At 38.6% G+C, this 20662-nt stretch overlaps 1 protein-coding gene across 2 annotated transcripts in view; it reads left to right on the plus strand.

The window, feature by feature from the left end:
* Fat3 (FAT atypical cadherin 3) overlaps window positions 1-20662 on the plus strand; it is a 595529-nt gene that overhangs the window by 94632 nt on the left and 480235 nt on the right. For both annotated transcript variants that reach the window (XR_007104020.1, XM_047518553.1), the window contains exon 2: window positions 16383-19691. Coding sequence is in view for 1 of the 2 variants with exons in the window: in XM_047518553.1 (XP_047374509.1) it covers window positions 16383-19691 (3309 nt within the window). In the remaining variant the exon portion in view is untranslated. The remainder of the gene's footprint in view (window positions 1-16382; window positions 19692-20662) is intronic.

Consider the following 20662-nt stretch of genomic DNA (forward strand, 5'->3'; position numbering starts at 1 on the left):
GCAGGAGGGAGGAGTGCATGTGCCTTCCGGCAGTGCATGGGGCCTCCCATTCTCCTCTACGCACTGAATGAGCCTTCTCAGAATCCCTTTACCCCCTTACCTGGCATACAGCTTAAAGCTACAAGTTCTGGAATTCAGAGTTCTCAAGAAATCTAGTCTCAAAGTATCAAAGAAGAGTAACAGTATGCTATAGACTGGGTGATTTATAAAGAAGTTTATTTGGCTCACTTTCATAGTTTAATCATGTACAAAATATCATGCTTCCTACTTCTGCTTCATAAATGTCTTAAAAGTGTGTGTGTGTTTTTCTTTTTCTCCATTAAGCAGTAGCAAGACTCTTAAAGGGCACAATATTTGGGGCTTTCCCGTATGCTTGAGCCACAAAGCATTAATACCTCCCCAAAGTCTTTCTTTAAGTATGACCCTTCTCTGATCCCTTGACCAAAGCAGAAAAAATAGTAGATAGATAAAAGCTAAAGGGGGGACAAACATTTTTCATTGTCCTAAATTGAGTAAATTACAAGTGGTGAGAGAATCGAGTGAAAATGGAATTTCTAAGCAAGATAATTAACCAGGAATCTTGTATCCACATATTGCCTTTTCTCCTCATTTAGAGTGAGATCATGAAGAAATTAGAGTAATAATGTAGGAGGAGGGAACACCATTATATTTGGTAGATTTTTGAATTAAGAGTAATTTGAATAAAATTTTAATAAAATTATGTATTATGACTTTTGCCAAGATCTACTTTTATCAGGATCCATTTTATACCTTACACATAAAAGTTGAATGTATTGCTTCTGATTTTCTTTCATTTCTTTTTAATTTCAGTCATCTATAGAGGGATTCCAGAGGATTCCACTGATAAAGGAGAGATGCTACCTTGAATTAGGAGAACCTGCCCTACATGCAAATAATGCCATTTATATGTATTTTATAATTCTTTCCCTAGTAGAAGGTGCAAACTTCACCTTAAGGAAGAAAGATAGCTGCCTCAATTATGAAAAGGCTTTGAAACAGCCCCTATCCAGCATTTGTGAAACCTGTTCAGAGCTTCTCTCTTCTGTCAGTGAAGAGCTGACTCAGATAAGAACTGGCCACACAATTAAATTAAACCTACGTGAGGAAATGTCAGGCTAGAGGGACTGCCCTACATGTTCATCATTGATTAGACCTGTGGAAATCCTTACCCGGAAGGGCCTTGTGTTGCCAGGATCTTGATGAACCCTAGCATTTTAGAAAAGAGGTGCTCACCAGTCTATGTCTGGTGGTGCTGTAACAGCCTTAGACATGAAAACACCTGTCACCTGCTCCATTTGAGCAGATTTGGGAGTGTCCTCAGCCCACATGCCCCCATGCTAGCTGTTGGATTCAACTTCTATTGGTCTGCAAGGGGAATGAAAATCTTTGTTTTGATTAAAAAAGGGGGGAAATTTTCCTAAAGTCTTTCCCTCCTGTCTTAGCCACTGAATATATTGCACAGCTCTTGAATTATTTCACATTGAAGGTTTCACTCTCTGATTTTTCATTTAGGTTAACTCGTTGATTATGGCTTTTCTGATAAGAAAATCCCACAATCAGATGATGGATATAACATGATGTATTAGAATTATTGTACACCTCTTTGGATTTGAATAAGGTAATTTGAAATTAGGTATTCTATAATCACTACTCTCTCCTACACCCACTTCCAAAAAAAAAAACTTATGGCTCTACCAAAAAACTCAGATGCTCTGCATCGTATGTCAGCATATGAATCTGATATATATGTAATATATACACACACATATATATAATATGAATATATGTAGAGAGGGGTGGGGGGAGAGAGAGGAGTAGAGGAGAATTAGTCTTTTTCAAGACTGGTGCTTTAAAGTTATATATATATGGAAATATATATATATATATATATATATATACACACATTTATTGTATATAAAGTATTTTATGTATACACACATATACACAAACACATTCATATTTATAATATATATGTATAAATGGGAGTATATAACACATTGTGTATTTTTGACCATATTCCATTTTTAAGTGTATGGTTCAGTAATATTAAGTATATTCATATTGTCTACTGCAATGTAAGCTGAGGGTTTTAGGTGGTACTAATTTAGGGTCAAGGGGACATGGTATGTCACGTATATTGTGACCATGTTGTAAAGATTTGTAAATGAAATTAAAATTGAATCAATAGAGAAGGAAGGAGTATCCTTTTTAAATTTCCCCCAAAGAGACACAAAAAACCCAGCTTCAAAAACATCAGATTGATAAATGTTAAATTCTATGGTTATATATTCTATATATCCTTTGCATGAACCAGAAGGTCAAAATTATAGGAATAATTAATTTGTCTATTTCAAGTTTATAAATGAAGAGATCAGTATTATGAAGACTGAGAACAGATCTTAATTTTTTTTATAAAACAACAGCCATCTGATTGCAAAACCAAATAATCTAAATTACTATATAATATTTCTTGATGGTTTCTGAGTAAAATACCAAATTCAAATAAGCTCTTGAAGTGAAGTCAACTCATAGGTGATATGACTTTTATCTGAGTTTCTATGACATTATGTAAATAATCATGTCCTTTCAACTTTTAGAAAATCACTTTGAAACCCAATAGTGTTATAACCATTTATTTGTGGTCCAGGCCCTGGGCTGTTATCTGGAGCTGCCATCCGCTAGCCCGTGTGTGATACACACAGCTCTGAGCGCCATCATTTCACTTCCAAGGGCAGGGTGCTGCTTTACAGTACCCATGAAGTGTCTTCCTCTTAACCTCCCTAACTAGAAATGCACATATTCCATGTTAGCTTAGATGACACAGTGGTGATGCACAGGACATAGTAACACGGTGAGCCCTCTTCCTGTGTTGGCTCTTATTTCCCATTTCAACAAATGCTTCTCAAATGCCAGGCATTTGTTCTTGCAGAATATTTGTGAGGCAAAAGCATAGTTGATGCCCAAATTTATGGTTAGACATCTTTAGTCTAAGTAATTTTTCACCAACTCTATCTTTATGCCATTTGTTTTATCTCCTAAAAATGTATAAGTAATAGAAAGGTGATTTTGTTACCCACATGAAGCTCAGAGCCAACATGTTGTTTTGATATGGAAAATGGCAGTTCCTGGAAAATAGTTGTGTAGCCCAGGAGAGTGTTGACGCTCCCAACTTGAAGTGTTTGGTGTATAGACTTTTCTGTTGCTCAGTTCATTTTTAATATTATTTACTTTTGTCTCATAGAATCTTTTAATAATAACACACACAGATTGACAAGCAAACTTCTGGTCTTACATTTGTAATGGCTGAGTGACATTTGCTCATAGTGGTCAAATCTCTAGGGTTTCTTTCTTTAGTTAAAAGGAGGAGGAAATGGTAAAGGTCTGTTAAACATGATAGAAATCTATTCTAAATGAAAATTCAGATCTGAACCCCTTGGGTAGAATAGTTTGGTAAAGGTTAAACAAACCTTCTCTCACTCTTGTGGGACTTTAAAATAAATTTCATCGAAATTCTTGTCAGCTTTCCTGTACAGCTGTCCCCAAACATCTGTTGTGGATGCTCAAAATTGCCACTTCCCCCCTTTCATAGTTTACATATGCTTATGTAAACTATTTATTTGTAATACATAATTAGTGGCAAAGTGTATGCTTGGTTTTTAACTACATATACTCAGGGGTGGACTAGAAGAAAACTATCTACTTAACTATGTGGAATGAGTCTGCTTGGTTTAAGGCTTGTCTGAGCCATAGTCTCTTTTACTTCTAGCAGCTGTTGAGAGTAAGGGGTATTTTCAGTCTGTTTAGATTATTGTAGCTTGGGGTAGAATTGTGGGCGTTGTGCTCTGTTTCTTGATCCGGGGCAGGGCTTGATAATCTCTGCCTTATAAACCATGCTGCTGAATGAAATGATTCCCCCAAAGTCATGGAAAAGTGTGGCAGCTTGAATGCTGGGGAGTATGTCGTCTTAGTAGTTATGCAGAGAAAATTATTTTACACCTCTGGAGACATGGCCCTGTGTTGACCTGGAAAGATCAATCTTCCAGGGTCTTGATTTTGTTGGTAGAATAATGCTTCTGTAAAGAGTGAGATTCAAGTCAGGTTGGTCGAAGACTGGAGAACATTAGTCCTTGGGAGCAAACAGGGATTCTAGCTGTCAGGGTGACTGATGGCCTTGCCACATGTGAATGCCTCCTGGAGAAATCAGTCCAAATTGTTCTACCACTAAGATGAGTGGGTCCCTTCATTCTCTCTTCTGTCCAGAGAACTCAGAATCCTGCCAGGATCCTACTGTGGGGATGGAAAGTCATCTAGCCTTGTAGATGGATGCCTCAATCTTCCCACCAGATTCCCAGAGATAACCTCACCATTTTAATAAAATGTGCTAGGATTGTAATTAAGTATTGAAAAGGAAATGTACCACGTGCTCTGATGACACAGCTAGTCTTGAGCATCCAAGAAATCTGTCCTGCTTGTGTTTTTGTGATGGGGAGTTGGAGAAAGAGAAGAGAGTTGAACTCAGGGAAACATGTGCAAAGCACCTGAGGTAGGAGGTGCCCTGCCCGGAACAGAAAGAAGGTTCGTGCATCCAGAGTGCAGAGAGTGGTTTGATATGATGCAAAAACCAAATAAATAAATAAACAAATAAATAAATAAATCAAACAGACAAAAATCAGGGCCAAATTTGACAGAATTTTCTCAGCCTTCTTGATAGTCTTGGCCTTGACTGTCCTGAAAGTCTGGGAAAGGCATTGAAGTGTTTCAGCAGGGTTGGGATATGCTGAGGTTTTAACTATGTGGCTGATTGGCTGTAGCAGGAATACTGTGGAGCAGGTGAGGGGTTCTGTTCTTCCCTGCACAGAGCACCTGTACCTGGGTCTGTACTGGTACCCTCTGTCTCCTAGGCCATGGGGTCTGATCCGCTCAGTCTCCATGGCCCTAGATTAGAACTTGCTGAATCGTACATTATTTTCTTTTAGGAACTGCTACATTTGGTTGCTTTCTAAAATTTTGGCTTTCATTTTCAAAAGTAATATCAAGGTCACAAGGAGGAGGGGTTTGGGAAAACAAGTCGATTTTCCTTGGTCATGGAACTTTATTTGAAGGATACAACCTATCCCAGGAAGTCCCTTCATGGTTCACATCCGTCATGGGGCCTAATTTGTCCAAAATTAGTATGTATAGCAGCATTAACAGAGATCCAGAAAAGTAGTTCATTGTATCTTTTAGGGAGTTCAATTAGCCTGCCTAGTCCTTGTTCTCTTCATTATTCTTCCAGGAATCTGCCCTTGGCTTTGTACTCTGTGGCAAAGCCTCTGTGGGCAGCCCTCTGTTCAGGCCAGTTCCGAAGCTCTGAGTGTTCTTATACCTAGTTTATTTATGGCCGCTTTAGGATAGAATGATAAAATTGTATGTGCTGAAAACAATTAACTGGACATTCTTGAATGACTCTTTAGACCTGTATCTACCAAAAATGCCTACAAATATCCCACCCCTCTAGGGAAATATGCTTCTTTTCTTAAGAGAACATATAATAAGATCCCACAGACTCATGATTCTGCAGCCTTGGGCTTTTTAGTTGAGATGGAAAGTAATTGAGAGTTGTCCATGTTGACCTGATCTTGGGAATATTGTGGGTAGTTGTCATCTGGGAATTGAACCAGTGACCCTAGTCTCATTAGCAGTGAGTACTAATCTAGGCATAGTCAGCATAACTGTATCAGTCAATAATAAATAATCTTAATGGGGAGTATGGGAAAGCTGGAAGCAACCAAATTTGCATTTTGCTTTATTTGCTAAGACACTTGTCAGTGATGGCAATGTGAAGAGACAAGACTGACAAGATTTCTGGATTGTCAGCAAACTTCTAGATGGCATTTCTTGACCCATATGCAAGCCGTTTTAAATCCTGGAACATTTATTGCTGCCTATTTCCAAATAATCTTCTTTTCTTCCTCTTGTGTTAAAATTTCTTTCTCTACACACTGTTTGTCTTCATGTTATTTTGTTTTATCACTTCCTCTTTTTAAGTTCATGAATACTGCTGCCTGAGTTAGCTTCAGTGATTTTCTGAAATTATTTCTTAATTTCTTGTATAATTATTTTCACCCCCATCTGCCCATTTTCTGACCTTCATGAGGCTACATGTAATATGATGGTGTCCCATTATAGACAGTTGAGTATCTCCTGTCTCCTTAGATTTATTTAGCAATTATAGGTTGGTTATCTACCGCATGAAAACTCAGTGTCGCTGCCTTATATTCTGGGGTTACGTTTCACCAAATAGGCACTTTCAAAAAAGCCCATCTGAGCTTGTGGTTTGCTTTGTTCGAGGTAAAATCTGGTTCTATGTGCAATCATAAGAAGATTCAAAATTGAATTTTTTTCTCAAAAAGTCAGCCAAAGCTTGAGGATGTTTTGTCATTTATATCATGTTCCTGTGAAGTTTCAGTTCTGTTGGAAACAGGCATGTGATGACCCTTTACCTGACTTACGTCACAGCTCTGTGCATGCCCCAGCTCTGCCAACACACACTGGCTTTCACTGACCCTGCAAGGCCTCCATTCCTCAGCAGGAAAGGAGTATGGTGCATAGAACTCCTCCATATTTTGCTTTCATGATTCTGGATTTAAAACTTGGATATAATACTCTTTTTCTTGAAGGAGACTCAGTTTTAAAGGGTGGTGGCAATTGGGATGACTATAGAGATACTAACTTTTAGAAATAGGCAGATGGCATGGTCTTGACAGAGAAAGAAGTATCTGTCAAGTCAAAATATAGAAAGCAAAATGCTCTGAGCACCTTTCCCCTCAACTACCTTATGGTTAGTTACTAGTGGAATTAATGCTATATAAAGACATTTGTTGCATTAGAAATGATTTGGACTCTTCCTTTTTTTTTGGCACTTATTCCAGTTTAAATACTGTGAATGCAAAAGGATGTGTATTCGTTTTTAACTTGAGCATAAGAGAATACTAATGTACCTACCCTTTGGTTTGTGCAGGAAGGCCCACCAGAGAAAATTTGAAATCATGCATTTTTTTCTGGAACATTTTTTCAGACCATCAAGCATAGAAGCAAATTATATCCTCTCCATACATTTTTTTTCTCTTACACTATGATGAATTTCTTTCTCCAGAGGGAGAAGTGATTTTTAAAAGGCTTGAACAACATGCTAATCTTTCCTTCTGATAGCCCCTGGTTGAATTACCCCTGAATTTGAAGCATTTACTGATGAAATGATACTTGACATTAACCAGTGTTGTATGGAAATATTTCCAGCACCTGGGGAGAAAATAAAGGAGGGTATTCATAACACTGCCGCTGTGTGGCTGAATCTTCCATTTTTCTCAGAATCAATTTGAATTATGCTTGCTTCATGCTGACTGACTTTTCTCCTGAGAGACCACTTTTGGACAACAGAAAGATTTGCACCACTGGAAAAAGTTAGAATTTACAGTATTATGATAATATAAAGGTTGGGTTTGGGTAATGGTCTGCTTGACTGGTTGGCAGAATCAACTGGGGACTTGGTTTGGGAATTTTTTTTTTCATTGTGCAGAATGACAGAAGGTGATATATCCCTGTAAAGCAAATACTCAGCTTGCTTGTAAAGCTCTGCTTAGATATGGAGTTCAGGGTAGACAGGCAGCATTTTCCAGAGAGGAATAGAAATATGAAAATTGGCTTTTGATTTTTTATCTCAGGGTGGTTTTGATTTGGCAAAGTGCTTTTGGCCTTTGACAAAGTAAAAATAGATGATAAATTATTTTGAATGTATATGGATTATTCAACAATATTATTCCCCTGATGTCATTCTTTGTAGCTCACAGAAGTGCCAATTTTCTATTTGCTGCTTTTTTTAATGGAAAAGAAAATAGCATAACAAGGGATGGAGCGGTTTTCTCACTCTTCAGTTGAAATGCCGACATGCGTGCTCATCTGACATGGGTTGGAACGGTTTCCTCAGGAGTAACTCTGAGCTCAGTTTAAATGAGGGTTCATACACGATGGTGCAACGTAGAAAGAAGAGTGATGAACTAGACTCAAGAATCCTGGGGTTTCCGCCCTGCCTCCAAAGCTTTCCCTGGCAGCTGTTTGGAAAACAGGAGCTAAAAAGTTCCTGTTACCCAGGGACATTGTAACCTCATAGAGCTGTAGCATATGTTGGAATGTGTTACTCCTGTTCTTGGTGACACTGGTGTAAACAAACCTCCTGTGCTGCCATGGGATGAGTAGAGCACACAGTTACGTACAGCATGTCATACTTGGTAATGATAGTGAATGACAATGTGACCACTGCTATGCTTCTAGTGTTTATTTTAGAGTGTACTTCTTCTACTTGAAAATGAAGTTTCCTATAAAACTGGGTGCCCTGTTACACAGGCAGCAACCTCATACATCTCCTGCTACCCATCTCATGATTGCATTTCTCAGAATGTACCCCATCTTTCAGCAATATGTGCCTGTGTTTACTGAATCCTGATTATAGACCATGGAACCTAATTTTCTAATAGTGAAAAATAGATGATAAACAATATATGTACACTGTGGTTTCATATGCAGATAACAATGTAGAGCAAATTATTAGAAGTGACTAAAGATAGGAAATGAGGAAGGTTTATATTGGAGCATATTAAAAGCTCTAGGAAGCCCTAAGTTAAGAAAAGTTAAGAAATCGCTTTACCTTTGTCCAACCAGTGTTTTCCAAAGTTTTTTGCTGTTGTTGTTGTTTGTTTGTTTTGTTGCTCAACTATTCACATCTTATACAATTAGTGTCATAGAACACAGTTTGGGAGAGGATGGATTACTTATTTCCCCAAGATCTCCATGTTTTATGATTATGTTCTTAATTTATTGGAACCTCATTTTTGTCTTCTCTGCAGAACATGCTGTAGATTTTGGTGTATGCTGTCAAGCCCAATTTCGCAAATTGGATTTTGCCATTTTAGATACTATAAAAAGAAGGAGGAATAAGTTCTAAAACTTTCCTTCAGGAACCTAGCAGTCTACTATGTGACTTAAGAGCACCCTTAGCGGCCTAAATATAAGGAAGGAAGTGCCAGTTAGAGCCTTTGACAGAGGTACAATACAATGTGTGGAGCAGAGTTCTCAAAATGCAGTCCCAGGATCAGTGTCTCCTAGGAACTTGTTAGAATTGTACATTCTCAGACTCTACACTAGACCAACAGCCTCAGAAACTCTGAAGTGGCCCAGTAATCTGAGTTTCACCTGCCCCCAGCTGTTTGTGAGGCCCTGTGCAGTTTGAGTCACAGCTAGAGAAGTGGAGCTCACTTTTAGCTGGGGAAACTTTGAGATTGCTTCATAGAGTAAAGTTTACAAGATGACTAAAACTTGTAGAAGTGGATATGTACAGTCCTGGATTCTTAAAGGAGAGAATAATAATAAGAAGAAGATTCACAGTGAATATCTGAGGTTCATTTTTCAACTGTTCCACTGGCAAATTGTTGGTATCACTTAACTCTCTCAATCTGTTTCCTCAGTGGTAAAACTAAGGTGTCGGACTGGATAATTTTATGACCCCGCTTAGCTATAAAACTCAGTGACTTTACATGGCTTAGCTAAATATTTCATTATATAATATGAGTAATGGCATGATATGAATTATTTGTGATCTGAATACCTAGCATACTATCCTGTGGGCTGTCCAACTACAATGGTTTTGTTAAAACATTCGCAGACAGACACACAAACACACAAAACATTTTTTCTTCTTTTCAGGCAACCATTTGCATGAGCCAGAGAGTGCAACTTTATTCCCAAGTGTGTCATACAGACAGTCTATAACTGATTTCAGGAGCAAGGACCCAGAACATGAATTAGTGCCATGAGGATGGTAACTTCAGCAGTATCTGGAATGGGCTGCTCTGGAAGACAAGGCTTAGCAGCATCTGGCTGTTCTGGAACTCATCACAAGTAGAAATCTTGCTCAAACTCCCCAGGAATTAAATATCAGGTCTGAAGAGTAGGTCTCTAAGGCTGCTGCAGTTTCCTAAGTTTAAAACTGTTCAAGCAGAAGTGGGAACAAATTACAGAGTTGTGGCAATAACCCATCATCCATGTCACCCATGCACAGGACTCCTCTGTGATACTGACCCCAAACCTGGCATGAGCCTGGCATCTGTGGAAGGGATGCTTTTGTATTAGAGACAGGGTCCCCAGACCCTTTATCCTTAACCTGGGTGTTACTAGTTCTCTGTTAAGTGTCTTTGCTTCTGAACACTCAAGTAATGATAATGTCAGTTAATATTTATGGAACATTTACTATGTGCTAGACACTACGCAAAATCTTTGGTATGACAGTGTGAATTTTACAGATAGGAAAACTGAGACTCAACACACTTTAAGTATTTGTCCTGAGTCACTTAGTCAACAAGTGGCAAAGCTGTGATTCAACTCAGGTTTGTCTGACCTTTGGGACAAATATAGTAATAATCCTTTGTTTTTAGCAAAGAAAGGACATCTGTTATTTAATCTTTGATGTGACTTTTCCTATAGGGAAAGAAATGTGAAGTAGGTTGTCAGTTTCCTTTCCTATACATCTTCCTTATTGACAATATCTGCTAACAATTACATACCTACTATGTGCCAGAATGTGTTTTAAGTGCTTCATGTTAACTCTACTCCCATTTGGTAGGCACCATTGTTTTCATTTTGTAGAAGAAATCAAGGGCCAGGGAGGTTAAGTAAAGTGTCCAAGCTGCACAGCTAGTAAACGGCAGAACTGGGACTTACACCCAGGCAATCCGGTACACAAGTGTGTGTTCTAGAACAATGCACTGCCTTTGTGTTTCACAGGGCCCCACAGCACACACCTGAGCAGACACTGCATTCCATTTGCAAAATGAACACAAGTTGTTTCATCAGGGATGCCTGGAATGGGGGATTCCATATGTTGACTTTTTTCTTTGCTTCGTGACTTGTCATAATCAACTTCCTCAGTAACCTCTTTCTCTGGATAGAAAACCCTCTGATAATATATAAGAAAGGAAAAGACAGAGTGAAAATGGAATTTTTTTCCAGATGTTTTACTCTTCAGAAGTCTCAGTTATTTAAGGAGGCCAGTTTAATGGTGTCAGAAAACAGCTTCCCCAGGTTACCAACACAAGCACAGGCATCTGCAGCGTCAAGGCTGTCCCAGATGCTTGGCTTCAGTGACTGCTTGTTTTAGTCAGCCTTTTTCCCTCTGACAAAACACCTGACAAGAACATGGGGATCATGGTTTTAAAGGTCTGATTCCACGGACAATCAACTCCACTGCTGTGGACCCAAGGTGAGACAGAACACCATGGTGGAAGGGTGTGGGAGAGGAAAGCAGTTCAGGACATGGTAATCAAGAAGCAGAAGAGCTCCACTCACTAGGGACAAAATATAAACCCCAAAGGCAGGCCCCCAGTGACCCACCTCCTCCAGCCCCACACAACCTGCCTATAGCTACCCCTCAGTTAATCCACATTAGTGAATTAATTTGTTGATTTGATTAAGACTCTCAAATCCTAATCATTTCACCTTTGAAAATGGTTGCATTGTCTAACATGTGAGCTGTAGGGGGCCACTTCATGACTAAATCATAACACTGCTGTTCCCTGCTCCTGAGGTCTTTGGTATTTACTTATGCTCTGGAAAGAAAAATCTGTGTGCCTTTCTGAGTCCCTCACCAAGAGCCATCCTAACGGAGCAAGAAGGGCAGAATGGGGAAGCACATGAGGGCTGCCTCTGAAAAATAAATGACTCAAAGATTAATGGCTCAATGATCTCTTTGAAGATTGTGTAAAAATTATTGATTATGTTACTAAGTCATAGAAAATAGATTCTGAGAACTAAGTCTCCTCTTTAAAATAATCTAGAAGCAGCAGCATAAATCAGTGTGCAAGGCATCTCAAACACCGTATCACATCGGCTTCACAAGCAGCTTGGCTTCAATGTGGAAAAAAAATCTAAACAGCTATCCTGGCAAGCTAAAAGATACACCAGCTGGGTATTGTGGTACACACTTATAATCTCAGCATCTCCAGAGGTTGAGGTAGGAGGATTGCAAGTTCAAAGCCAGCCTCACAAACTTCTTTGCAAGGCTCTAAGCAATTTAGAGAAACCCTGCCTCAAAATAAAAAGGACTGGGATGTGGAATGTGGTGCAGTGGTTAAGAGTCCCTGGGTTCAAATCACTGGTACAAAAAAAAAAAAAAAAGATCAAAATTTTATTCTAGTGTTTTCTTTGTAAAATTATAATGAAGTCCTATCTACTAGCACTCGTGTATTTCCCAAATCAATGGAAAAGCTACAAGGCATAATTTGTGCCAGATAGGCCTTTTTTTTCTTATGCAAAAATAAAAATACAAACACCATATGAAATTGTTTTGTTTGTTTTAACAACTGAATCTGATGAGCTCAGTCTTGCTCAGTTGTTTTCGAGTTAAACTAAATATTTTAGTGCATCATTCTATTCATGTATTTAATTGTGTTTTGAAGTATTTTCAATTTGCATGTATGACCAGTCATTATGGATGATAAGGAAAAATGTCAACTGTGTATCTTGTTGAAAGAAACACTCAGTATGCGGAAGTATCAATTTTTGAATAGTAAAATCAAATGAGTTTTTTTTCATATTATGACAGCATTCTTTGCTCGGAAAGATTCACAAAAGGATCTGGATAGGTAACTACACCTGTAGGGCCTTTAAATGAGTATTCATAAACAGTTAAATACTTAGAGGAGCAAGTAGCACGAGGGGGAGTTCAAAGGTGTCAGAACACAAAAATCACCCCATACTCACAGTAAACCAGGGCTCTGAAGTTGTCGCGTGGCTCTGTGGACACCAATATAATTGCTACATGTTACAGCTTGATGTTAGCTCTGCACCTTGGGAGAACTGAGAGCTGGTAGTGGGGAAATTCCTTCATACTTATGGGCCTCTATTTCCTCATCTGCAAATGCGGGAGATTAGACAAGATGATTTTAAAACTCCTTTTAACCTGTATAATTTCCATATTCTTTTTCCTGAAGTAAGATGTGCTTATCTGGGGGGATTTGGGAACTGAGTATATTAAAGGCTTCTGATCTCTGGTTCATCTAAGTTGCGGGGTTCCATTCAGCAAAATCGTATTGTTTACCACCCATGTGGCCGGTGCTGTACTGGATGTCAGGAATGGAATGATGCTCAAATGCCGATCTTCTCCTCAGGTTTCCTTCAGCGTGGGGTTCAGGATGGCATGGTGGGAAAAGTCAGAAAAGTTCAACTGAACAGAATTTACAGTTGGGGAGGTTTTCCTCTCCAATCCCTATGGAGTCTGGACTCCAGGGGCAAAATATCAGCAAAACTGCTCTCGCAAGTAGTCACCACAGCTTAAAATGATGAGTGGTAAATGAGGCAGAAACTGAATTTGTTATTTCCCTGGAGCACTGGGGGTACTGCCAGTGTTTTACTTGGAGAGAGTGAAACCTGGTCTTTGTATCCCCTATCAAGAGCCTGTTTCACTCCACTGTGGTCACAGTGAACCTAAAAAATGCCTCCACAGCTTTGGAACATTTTCAGATGATTGAACAAAAGGCATATGGAGGCGCTAGGGTTATAGCTCAGTGGTAGAGTACTTGCCTGGCACGTGTGAGGCACTGGGTTCGATCCATTATAGAGGCACTGGGTTCGATCCATTATACCACATATAAATAAATAAATAAATAAATAAATAAGTAAATAAATAAATAAAATAAAGTTCGCCAACAAATAAAAAACATTTAAAAAAAATAGTCATATGGAAATATCATTAAACCTTCTGCTAGTTATATCTATGATGGGTAAAGAGAAGTCTGTCACTCTCATATTTCAGTGGAACTTGCTGCACAGAATATGCACTTCCATTGGCAATGGTCCTGTGGGGTGCTGTATTCTCTCAGGTGGGGCATTCCAACTTACCACATCCAAAACACCCCAAAGTATCCTTTGCTAGCAAAGTTTCCTCCGAAATGACCCGCAGTCCAGTGATGTCACTCTAGGAACCTACTGGGCAGTATTTCTAGCCATCTGCCTTGGTCTTTGCCCTGGTTCCTTGAGTTGGTACTAAGGCTTCTCTATTTCACATAATTAGCACATGAGACATTTCCTGAGGACACTCAGAGAAGTTCCACATGAAACTGACTTCTTTTATAGAAAGTTATGTCCTTTCTTTCATTTTTATTTTCTTTCATGTTTGCAGTCCCTGCTTCCTCCAAAAAACCTTATGTTTAGTTTCACTTTTTCTATTATTGTTTTCTAGATGTTTCAGCAGAACAGCAACAAAACATATTTCATCCCCAGGTAGAATCCAGCATATGCCCAGGGATTTTCTTTATGAGAGTATCTTGTAAAGTAGAGCTAGAAAGGAACAGGAAAACATTAGTATGGGGTTGAGGAGATAACCTGAGCGCTGATCTAGACTCTGCTACTAGGAAAAGAAGATTTGACATTTTCATTCACAACAAGGCTACAATATTTTTTGCCTTGCCAATCTTAAAGTGTTTTAAAAACTACAAAATAATTTGTGATGTTTCATATGTTAAACTTCTTGAGGAGATATTTTTAGCTTGCAATCAGTAATTGGAACTAATTTAAAATCAGAAAGTATATAACTAAATAGAGATAATAGATGAGTTTTATGTTTTGCCATCAATGATATTTGTTGTCTGGTTCGATAGAATTAATTGTACCATCTGTACATCCAGGAGTCTTAATTTTAATTCTCACATATAAATAATTTAAAGAGAAAGGTGGTGTGGTGGGGAAGATCATCGATTTTAGAGTGAAAAGATCCAGGGTCTGAGATCCTGCTTTGCCACTTAAGCACCATTGGGCGTTGCATGGGCCAGTGTCCCAATCAAATAGGGCAACTTCTCTGATCTTCAGTTTTCTTGTATATGGTTGAGTTAAATAGTACCTATTGCTCAGGATTCTTTTTTTTTTTTTTTTTTTTTTTTTTTTTTTTGCGGTGCTGGAGATCGAACCCAGGGCCTTGTGCTTGCAAGGCAAGCACTCTACCGACTGAGTTATCTCCCCAGCCCTGCTCAGGATTCTTGTGAAAATCCAATATAACCAAGTGGAAAAATGGCATGGTGCTTACATCATTATGCTGCAAAAGGATTCACTTCTCTTCTGCTCCATCTCTGTACTCCCTGTAGAAGAGGATGAGAAGGAAACTGTCAGGGGTGTGACTGAAGTGTATGACTTGGTGTAAGAAATCATATTTGGAAACTCCAAAAATATAAGCCATCATACTCATAAACACAAGTGTTCTTCCTCCTCCCATCCAACCCCCATTTGAGAGATTTGATAGATTTTACTGGTTAGAATAGAAAATTGTTTTTATCTTTGAATCTAATTGGTCATAGAACTATGAACTATCAAAATTTAGTAGTCACTGATGAAAATAATTGAACATAGCTCTTGTAACTTGTTAAATTTTTCTTTCAAGAAATTGTTCTGAGCAGTGAATCCACCGTGAATCCACTGTGGGATATTGCTTAGGTTATGCAGTTCCTTAGGATCATCCTCTCTTCTTTATTACATGGTGCCTTGTCTCTTCTTGTGGTGTTGGAACATATATAAACCTTGATCAGCTTAGTAGTACTTTGAAATGTTTCTTTAAAACATTATAATTATATATAAGTAATTGTATAACCACTGATAAGCAATATTCATTGAAAAAATTAGAAAATGAAAATATGCCTCCAAATACTACAACAGTTAACCCTTTCAAAATATAAAGATGCAATTGAATATATACATGTTTAAAAATAATAGACGTACCACACATACTGTGTGATGTCCCTTTCTTCACTTAGCATTACTTTTTACTGCACCTGAAAATACACATCTTTGTAATACTTTTAATTACTAGGTAGTATTCTGCTTTATGAAATTACCATGAATTGTTTGACTATCTGTCAATAATTCTTTAGTATCTTTTTAGTTATTTTAATCTGTGATGTAATGAATATATGTATAAATATTTTCATAGGATAGTTATGTAGATGGCGAGTCTCTGTCCAAGATAAATGTAATTAAGGCATCTAATACAAATTTCAAATTGACCTTCAGAATATAAGAAATCTTGTACCAAAGAACTATCCCCTCAGCAATCTCAAAGTGTCTCGTTAAAAATATTCAACAAGATATGGTTAAATCCTAGTGGCTTTGAACTTGTATTATCTAGTAGTGGTAAGGTTTCTCTATTTCTTATATGGATATTTTAATAAAAAGATTTCATAATAAAGTTTTTAAAAACACTGTTTAATAACAGTTATTTCCTCTTCCTTCTCCCACTGTCTTCCAGGTTAATTTATCTTTTTTTCTCTTTCTGCTTTTCCCCCCTCCAGGATGGAAGTATGATGTGATGGATATAATTATGGGACTCTGTGTGGGGACGCGACCTCCTCCTTCTTGCCTCGTCCTCCTGCTTCTCAAGCTTTTGGCCGCTGTATCCCAGGGGCTGCCGGGGACTGGGTCCCTGGGCTTCCACTTCACTCATTCCATTTATAATGCCACAGTGTACGAGAACTCTGCCGCTAGGACCTACGTCAGCAGCCAGAGTAGAATGGGCATCACCTTAATAGATCTGTCCTGGGATATCAAATATAGAATAGTGTCCGGAGATGAGGAAGGCTTTTTCAAAGCAGAGGAAGTCATCATTGCAGATTTCTGTTTCCTTAGGATAAGAACTAAAGGTGGCAATTCTGCCATACTGAATAGGGAAATTCAGGACAATTATTTATTAATTGTAAAAGGTTCTGTCAGAGGAGAGGATTTGGAAGCATGGACCAAAGTAAATATCCAGGTTTTAGATATGAATGATCTGAGGCCCCTGTTTTCACCCACAACCTACTCTGTTACAATAGCAGAAAGCACACCTCTGAGGACTAGTGTCGCCCAAGTGACAGCAACAGATGCAGATATTGGTTCCAATGGAGAATTCTACTACTACTTCAAAAACAAAGTTGATCTCTTTTCAGTTCACCCCACCAGTGGTGTTATCTCTTTAAGTGGACGGCTAAACTATGATGAAAAGAATAGGTACGATCTGGAGATTTTGGCTGTGGACCGGGGAATGAAACTCTATGGTAACAATGGAGTGAGCAGTACTGCCAAGCTTTATGTTCACATTGAACGTATAAATGAACACGCCCCAACCATCCACGTTGTCACTCATGTTCCCTATTCATTAGACAAAGAACCGACCTATGCAGTGGTGACAGTTGATGACCAAGATGAGGGGGCCAACGGAGAGATTGAATCTGTTTCCATTGTGGCTGGAGATCCTTTAGATCAGTTCTTCCTGGCTAGAGAAGGAAAGTGGATGAATGAGTACAAGATCCAGGAGAGGAAGCAAGTTGACTGGGAAAGCTTTGCCTATGGCTACAATCTCACCCTTCAAGCAAAAGACAAAGGGTCACCTCAGAAATTTTCAGCTCTAAAGATAGTTCACATTATCAACCCCAGAAGAGACACTGCCCCCGTTAGATTTGAAAAAGAGTTGTATGACGTGAGCATAAGCGAGTTTTCTCCTCCTGGTGTTGTGGTTGCTATTGTAAAATTAAATCCTGAACCTCTAGAGGTGGAATATAAGTTATCTCCAAGTGAGGATGCAGAGTACTTCAAAATTAATCCTCGGTCAGGTCTGATTGTCACAGCACAGCCATTGAATACCATTAAGAAGGAGGTTTACAAACTGGAGGTGACAAACAAGGAAGGAGATTTAAAAGCACAAGTTACCATCAGCATAGAAGATGCAAATGACCACACCCCAGAATTTCAGCAGCCACTGTATGATACTTTTGTGAATGAAAGTGTTCCTGTGGGAACAAGCATTCTTACTGTTTCAGCTTCTGATAAGGATAAAGGAGAAAATGGGTACATCACCTACAGCATTGCCAGCCTGAATATGTTACCATTTGCCATTAACCAGTTTACAGGTGTTATTAGCACAACTGAAGAATTGGATTTTGAATCCTCTCCAGAAACTTACCGGTTCATTGTTAGGGCCTCTGACTGGGGTTCACCATACCGCCATGAAAGTGAGGTAAATGTGACCATTCGAATAGGGAACGTCAATGACAACAGTCCTCTCTTTGAAAAAGTGGCTTGCCAGGGAGTTATTTCATATGACTTTCCAGTTGGTGGTCACATCACTGCTGTCTCAGCCATTGATATTGATGAACTTGAACTTGTAAAGTACAAAATCATTTCTGGAAATGATCTTGGTTTCTTTTATTTAAACCCAGACTCTGGTGTTTTACAGCTTAAAAAGTCACTGATGAATTCTGGCATTAAAAATGGTAATTTTGCCCTCAGAATTACAGCAACTGATGGAGAGAATTTTGCAGACCCCATGGCTATTAACATTTCAGTTCTCCATGGGAAAGTGTCTTCAAAGAGCTTCAGTTGCAGAGAAACTCGTGTGGCTCAGAAACTGGCAGAAAAACTACTCATTAAAGCAAAAGCAAATGGGAAATTGAATCTGGAAGATGGATTTCTTGACTTTTATTCAATTAATAGACAAGGACCACATTTTGACAAGTCTTTTCCTTCTGATGTGGCTGTGAAGGAGGATCTGCCTGTTGGTGCTAACATCCTGAAGATTAAAGCCTATGATGCTGACTCTGGCTTCAATGGAAAGGTGCTATTTACAATATCTGATGGAAATACAGATAGCTGCTTTAATATTGACATGGAGACTGGGCAACTTAAAGTGCTTATGCCTATGGATCGAGAGCACACTGACCTCTATCTCCTTAATATCACTATCTATGACTTAGGAAATCCACAGAAATCATCATGGAGGTTGCTGACCATCAATGTAGAGGATGCTAATGACAACAGCCCAATTTTTCTTCAAGACAGTTACTCAGTTAACATTCTTGAAAGTTCAAGTATTGGTACTGAGATTATTCAAGTGGAAGCCAGAGACAAAGACTTGGGTTCTAATGGTGAAGTGACGTACTCAGTCTTGACAGATACACATCAGTTTGCCATCAATAGCTCAACTGGGATCATTTATGTAGCTGATCAATTGGACCGGGAATCCAAAGCAAACTATTCTTTGAAAATTGAAGCCAGAGACAAGGCAGAAAGTGGTCAGCAGCTGTTTTCAGTGGTCACTCTTAAGGTTTTTTTGGATGACGTCAATGACTGCTCCCCATCTTTCATTCCTAGTAGCTATAGTGTGAAGGTTCTTGAAGATCTCCCTGTTGGCACTGTCATAGCCTGGCTGGAGACCCATGATCCAGACCTTGGATTGGGGGGTCAAGTACGTTACTCTTTGGTCAATGACTATAATGGGAGATTTGAAATAGATAAAGCAAGTGGCGCCATTCGTTTGAGCAAAGAGCTTGACTATGAAAAGCAGCAGTTCTATAACCTCACTGTTCGAGCCAAAGACAAAGGGCGTCCTGTTTCTCTGTCATCTGTTTCCTTTGTTGAAGTGGAAGTGGTGGATGTCAATGAAAACCTCCACACCCCCTATTTCCCAGACTTTGCCGTTGTTGGATCTGTAAAAGAAAACTCACGCATTGGAACAAGTGTGCTTCAGGTGACTGCCCGGGATGAAGACTCTGGAAGGGATGGAGAGATCCAGTACTCTATCAGGGATGGCAGTGGTCTTGGAAGGTTCAATATAGATGACGAAAGTGGTAAGTTTAATATTTTGTGCCAGAAGTGATTTTTTTTAACTCTTTAAAATCCTCAGCATTGGAAGAGGCATATTAAGACACTCCAACATAATGACAAATGAGTTTGCATTTGGTACAAGATGATGCAAAGTAAATTGTTTTCTTAGAATTTATTAGTTTGTAAGATCTATTTATATTGTAATAGCCATGATTCCCAATAGGAGTCATGGTTCTGTTTTATTTTCTCCTGCTTGGCACTGCTGCTACCAGGTTATCTTTTGATAAGCATAAATAATTGTCACCTCTGTTGATTATACTCCTGACCCTCATGAAATGAATAACTCTGATTTAAATTACATTTAAATTGGATTTAAATTAGAAGTGTGAAATGGATTTTCAAATGGATCATATATAGGAATCTTTCTCTTTACAGAAAGGTTTTGTTGAAGTTGTATTGCATTAGTTCCTTGGTCTTTCATGTTTGAGTGATAGGGATTTATACTCTATGTTCCACTAATACATGAACCTGTGCTTCTGCAGACATTTCATAACACAACTTCTGTTGTGAATTTTATTTATAAACACTTTAAGATTTTATTTGTAAAAATTTATTTTTATAGAGCTTTAAAGACACAGGACAAAATTGTTCCAATATTTTCATTGACCCCTACCTGCTTATTTTTTCTCAATCATAGACACAGCATATTTTTTCAAATACCTGGTATTGTTATTATTTGTCTTAAATGTACATGTCCCTGGACACATGCATGTGTCTACATTCCATTATTGGCACTGTGCATTTTTCTACTCTGAATAGATTATAGACGTCTCAAGGGAGGAGCTGTGTCTTCTCTTTTCTTGTGTAAATGGCAATATTAGCTCTTTACAGTTTTCAGGGGAAATTTATATTTATTAACCAATTTTCTACAATATTGAGAGAGTGATTTGCTCCCTGACTTAGTTCAGAGTTCCATAATGAAATATCATGGTCT

This window comes from Sciurus carolinensis, chromosome 11, assembly GCF_902686445.1.
Source record: "Sciurus carolinensis chromosome 11, mSciCar1.2, whole genome shotgun sequence".
Lineage (NCBI taxonomy): Eukaryota > Metazoa > Chordata > Mammalia > Rodentia > Sciuridae > Sciurus > Sciurus carolinensis.